This window comes from Telopea speciosissima, chromosome 11 (assembly GCF_018873765.1).
Source record: "Telopea speciosissima isolate NSW1024214 ecotype Mountain lineage chromosome 11, Tspe_v1, whole genome shotgun sequence".
Classification (NCBI taxonomy): domain Eukaryota; kingdom Viridiplantae; phylum Streptophyta; class Magnoliopsida; order Proteales; family Proteaceae; genus Telopea; species Telopea speciosissima.
In genome coordinates, this window is record NC_057926.1 from 30,546,875 (window position 1) to 30,553,165 (window position 6,291).

General features: G+C 37.4%; 1 protein-coding gene across 1 annotated transcript; it reads right to left on the reverse strand.

Annotated features, from left to right (window-relative positions):
• Nucleotides 1-537: 537 nt before the first annotated feature.
• LOC122646311 (4-coumarate--CoA ligase-like 6) lies at nt 538-5,587 on the reverse strand. Its single transcript, XM_043839841.1, has 6 exons — nt 4,457-5,587; nt 2,979-3,180; nt 2,294-2,439; nt 998-1,065; nt 767-869; nt 538-675 (listed from the first exon to the last, which is right to left on the reverse strand). Exons 1-6 carry the CDS (start codon nt 5,519-5,521, stop codon nt 562-564), a joined length of 1,698 nt encoding a protein of 565 aa, XP_043695776.1. The 5' UTR covers nt 5,522-5,587; the 3' UTR covers nt 538-561.
• Between the last annotated feature and the right edge of the window lie 704 nt (nt 5,588-6,291).

Consider the following 6,291-nt stretch of genomic DNA (forward strand, 5'->3'; position numbering starts at 1 on the left):
AATCTGCCACAATACATGTGCATCATATGAACACCTCAACACTACAACACAAGTTGCCAACAATGACAACTCATGATCCATTTGCCCAACAACTTTGTTTTATAGTGCATGCATAAAGGTTAGGCTTCACCATTTCTTTATTTGGTTCTTTTCTTCTTTCATCATTATTTATGTGAATTATGATATGATGCATGTGCTTTAATTTTAAAATGTCTATTAAAACACCAAATAACTAGAAGATCGTTTTAATCAAGTAGACAGGGATGTCTAACACCTTATTTGATTTGTAACCTAACTCAAACCCGATCTCACGGTCGGACCGATTTGAATGGAATGTATATGTTTAATATGGATCCTAAACCCTAATCTAGGTTGTGACACCTGTTCCTTATATCTCCAAGAGGAAAATATTCCTTCCAGAACAAATAATTGACTTCATACTGGTTTTGATAACTAACGGTTTAAGAGGGGGGGGGGACTGTGACCCTATTTGCATGGACTGATACAGTAATTATGTAGATGACCAACTCTTAACCCCACAATTCCTTCCAAAATTGGCCCTTACATTCTGGACTTCAAGGACTCTTTGAGTTGTCTTCTAAGAATCTTCCCAGCAGAGGACTTGGGAATGGATCTTGTGAAGATCACCTTCCTCACCTTCTTGTATGGGGCAACCTAAAAAAAAAAAAAAAAAAAAAACAAAGTAGTTTTAGTTTTCTTGAACTACAATATAAGTATTAACTAAACCAGGAAAAGAAAAAGGGACCTTTCCAGCAACATAGGTCTTCACATCAGCTTCAGAAATTAAACTTCCCTGCCTCTTGACAACAAATGCAATTGGTATTTCCCCAGCTATTTCATCAACGCCCCTAAGTAAGTGAATGGGAGCCAACAAATAAACCAAATCCAAATAAATATATCTAACAATCAAATTCAAACAAATTTAGAAATTTTTTTTTTCCAAGTTTAATCAAGTTAATGAAGGGCTAAGACTTACGCTGTAACAGCAGTATCAAGTATATCTGGATGGGAAATCAATACAGATTCTAGATCAGCAGGAGCAATCTGGCAAAATTAATTAGAACCATTGAAACTCTAATTAGTTATCTGTACATTATTTCAAGGATAGTAGTCCAGTCTACCAAACAGTTTTTACTTTATTTTATCCTAATATTGTACAAAGAATGATTTAAATAAGTCTTCTATGTCCCCCATTTATTTTTATTTTTTTCATTTTCTAGTTTAAAATTCTTAGACAAGGACAAATAATTATATCCTGTTCATGTATGGAATCTCTCATCATTGAGAGAGAATATATGAATTTAAACATTTTTTTTTTTTGGTAGAAATGAATTTAAACATTGAAGTTTCTATAACATAGACCTTATTCACACAACATACGAAAGCTTTAGCAAATTATTTCAGGGACTAAAATGGAATTCATTCTTATCACGAGTTTTTAATAATATAGCCGTGCTCTGTAATTACGTGAGATTAATTATCTCCGCTATAGAAGGATTTTTTTTTTTTTTTTAAATATTTTCAACATGGCCTCTGTAAGGGGATCTTTATCCCCTCAATTTGCCACCCCCTCGATTTCCTCAATTCTATCTAATAGGAGGCAGAAATGACCACCCTATCCCCTGCCCGAACACACTACCCGGGGTGGGGTCCACCTCACTTTATTAAGGGGAATTGAGGAAATTGACGGGCAGGCAAATTGAGGTGATATTTTTCCTTTGTAAGGTCTTAATATCTGCAACATACATGTTAGATAAATTAAGAGGGTTGTGGTTTTTATGGACAGATACAGCCCAAGGTCAAGTTTTAACCCAGATAGACCAGAGTCCGAATCACGTCCCTATGTGGTTTCTATGGGAGTGTTGAAACCACTAGTACATAAGACCCACACCCCATGAAAGGTTCAGATCTATCCCCATCGTTCCCAAGTGGGGATGAGATCCAAACTCGATAGACAGGGTACATACCTAGTGAAATAACGCCTGCAATCCATTAAAAAAGACAAAAGTCAAAGTAAAATTACAAGGGAATATACTAACACATAGGAGATACTATTATAGCACTTGGTCAAGAGGTGAATTTCTAAATTATTACTTCCCATGAGACTCAATTAGGTGGAAGTCAAAGAAAGGGATTCCCTTCTAAATATTTATATTTATACTTAAATTAAAAGACAAATTATTGGAAGAATTGGTTGCCACTTATTATCATATCTATTCATTCAAGATTGGATTGGTAAATAAATAATGTTTTTGAAATTAATTATATATACCTGAAACCCTTTGTATTTGATTATCTCCTTCATCCGATCTAGTACATAAATATAACCATCATGATCGAAGTACGCAATGTCACCAGTATGTAGCCAACCCTCCTTATCAATTGCAGATTTTGTTGCATCTTCATTGTTTAAGTATCCTGAAAATTAATCCCTCGCACATTTTTAAACTAAGTAGAGATGCATAATAATCATAAAATTTGACAAAAGTTTTTATACACGACTAAGCATGTGCATGACCGGCATTAAATGCAGTCAGATGGGCGTAATTGCCTATCCAAAATGGTAAAAGCAGCCCTACCCACCCTATTTCATGGAGTTGATAGGAGAATCTCCCATGTGTGGTTAGGCCCATAAGTTGTTGTCATGGCAAATCATGAAAGATAAAATGTCATAAACTTTGGCTGCTCATATACTTAATTAATTAATTAAGAAATGCACCAAATGATGAAGTGATATATTCATCAGCTAGGTAAGGGCGGGCCTTGGTGCAATGATAAGGTTGTTCTATTGCGATCAAGTGGTCACGGGTTCAAGTTTAGAAACAGTCTTTCTGTGAAAGCAAGGGTAAAACTGCATACATTATGACAATATGACCCTACCCAGACCCCAAAATGGCAGGAGCCTCGTGCACTGGCTACACCCTTTACCAAGTGATGAAGTGATATATTCTTCTTACCTTTCATAACACCAGGTCCACGTAGCCATAGCTCACCACTTTTTCCAGGAGGCATAGAAGAAGAAGAAGAAGAAGAAGAAGAGATTGGATCTACCACTTTAGCTTGCATGTTTGGAGCTAATAGTCCAATTGAAGTATACTTAATCGCGTTAGTGTTGAAGCCACGGGTTCCCACTGCAGTCGTCTCTGTCATGCCATAACCCTGAAAGTAAAACAATTTTCACATACACTGTACAGACACCAACACAAGTAATTGTCATATATATATAGGTACACTAAAAACCTTAACTTTTTGTATGGGGGAGGTTTTCATGCACGGCCGTATGAGGGGAAAGGGTTATGAATTCGTCCAATAGAGGGGGTTTTTGTCATTTCAATCCCCTCTTATGAAGGGGAGACAAGACCGTGTATGGTGCACAACTTTGCACATAATATTTTGCCATTTTTATAAAGCAACTGTAATATGATGTTATTTGTTTTTTTTTTTTTATTGTACTTTTATGAAATGGATCTCTTACTCTCATTGATGGCATGAAAGAATGAAATCTATGTTTGAAAAAAAAAAATGAGGAAGGCTGTTTTTGGTAAACATTCTCGGATTAGATTCTAGGTCTAGAACACATTATGAAGCGTGAAAATAGAGAAGAATTGGGTTTTAGAATGCATTCTATATTTAGAATCTCTTTCAAGAATGTATACCAAACACAATCTTAGATTTCTGAATTATTTTACCTTTTTTTTTTATTGAGAAAAAGAAGGCTGTCAGGCTGCGTGGTGCCTACACCTAGACACAAAAAGGGTAAAATGACAACCCAACATTGAAATGAAAAATCTCACCCCTGTTGGACGCCCAATGTGCTCTCATTGGCTCCCCGTGCTGGTGCAAGAGCTACACAGCTGAGCAGCAATCCCCCTCCCTTTAATATAATTGAATAGGGAATGTTCTTGAATTGTACAATCATCCCAAAAGTCTAATATGGTAGATACAATGGAGTTGCGATCAGCTCCTCACATGGTGTGCCACTCTACATGGATCTCATCGTCCATAAGGTGAGGCTCTCACGTGACTCACGTCTAAGAGATGGATCGATGTGAGAGCCTCACCTCATGGATCCCGACTCGATCTTAGGGGGACCAAAAAAGTAAAAAGATTCAGCAATCTAAATGAAGTCCAGAAGTCAAAAAAAATTTGGCAAAAATACTTCAAAATTTCTGAAAAAGCTGTACTCTATCTCTGCAATATGAAAAATCTATCATACTAAAATGATAGAAATATAATTCCACTTAAGACATGTCAGAGACTCTGAAATGAAAAAAAAAAAAAAAAAAAAAACAGAGTAATTAAGCATAGCAAGATCTACACAAGTTCTAAATGTAAGAAACCCATGTCCAAAATGATTAAAAGAAAAACAAAACAGGGTAATTTAGCTTAAACTATCTCTCTTCTCAAAGAAAACCAACAACTTATTCATATATACCTGAATGAAATCAACATTAGGAAAGTTCCTCAGAAAATCTTCAATGAGACTCTTGCTCAGAGGTGCTGCACCAGATGATACTTGTTTCAAGCTTGGAAACTCATGTCTCTTTTTTGATCTCACAAGAGACCTCAGTATTGGTGGAACAGCAGGTACATGTGTGACTCTATACTTATCAATGGCTTTCACCATTTCTTCTTCACTGAACTTCCTCATCACAACAACCGTCGTTCCTAAAGACAATAATCCGGTTGCAAACAGGGAAAGACCATAGACATGGAACAAAGGAAGAGTAGCCAAGTACACATTCTCTGAAGCTGGGTAATTGTACTGAAAAGCTTCAAATCTAACAAACAGCTCTACTGATGCTATTAGATTCCTATGTGTCATAACAACCCCTTTACTAGGACCAGAAGTACCTGAAGAGAATAGAATGGTTGCTGTGTCTTCTTGTTTGATTAGTGGCTTTGGTGCTAAGTTTGGTTTACTAGAAAGAAGTTTATAAAAACAGGAAAATTCAGGGGAGTTTGAAATTGAATCCACATTCTCAGGCACTGCAATAACCCCAACACCCATTTTCTCAATTTCATTGATCTTACCTGAACTGGTAAAAACAAAACTTGTTCTGCATTGATTCAACTGCTTCTGTATCTCAGGGAGACTACTGAGAGGATTAATGGCAGTGGCAATGCCACCAATGGACAAGATACCCATGAATATAATAGGGAAGTAAATGGTGTTGGGTAATAGAATTGAAACAACATCTCCTTGAGAGATCCCAATTTCATATAGGCCAGAAGCTATGGATTTCACCATTTGAGGCAGTTTGGAGTAAGGAATTGTGAACCCAGATGAGGAATCTATAAGGGCTGAAACTCCATTATGTTTGTGTGAGAATATCAAAGAGACAACATCTTGGAATGGGTATGTGGGGAGCTGAATGGGCTTTTGCTTGCTTGTATAAATTCCTGTCTCAGGAGAGAACCAGTCATACATGGAGATTCTAGTGAGGTTGGTATCATGGGTTACTCTTTCGGTTTGGGTGGTTTCAACTACGGTAGCCATTGTTGCAGAGAAGAGGATGTAAAGCTCAGAAGGGTTGGTTAATTTTGCCTTGTCTCTGCTGCTGCAATTCGTATATAAATTATAAGGGGGTACACCCAATTTCGGAACGTTGTTACAATTTGATAATTTGGCAAGGTTGGGGTCTCTACAGCTTTACCTTTTTGGCATTTATTTTCCAGTACAGATCCTCTACAGTTCGCTGCCCGTAGGGTCTATGCACCCCAGACAGAATGCCGCGCACAATGTCTGCCTTACCCCTGCTCGGGCAAGGCACTTGAGCTAGCAGGGGTATGGCGGACATTGTGTGCAGGGCTCTGTCTGCCTAATATCAATCCAGTATCCAAGTTTTAAAAAATATCTTCCCCCTCCCTTACTGTATAATGATTCTATCAACAGTACCCTAACCGTTAAGATATGTCATTAATTGATGATGTGGATATGTTCAATTTTTTAAAAACCCCAAATTACCCTTAATAAAATTTCATTCCAATTTTACCCTATTCAATCGCAAAACCCCTTTTTCGTTTGCTCTTCTTCTTCTTATCCTGCAACATCTTCTTCTTATTCTTCTTCCTCACCATCCCTGCAACATCTTCTTCTTATTCTTCTTCCTCTCCGCGTTTCTTCCTCTTCTTCTTCTTCCGCCAGCACCACCATCATAAATAGAACCGCCGCTGATCCTCTTCCATCGCCAGCACCACCGCCAACACCACCATCATAAATAGAGCCATCGTTGATCTTCTTTCTACTAATGTTCTTTAATAGTACTT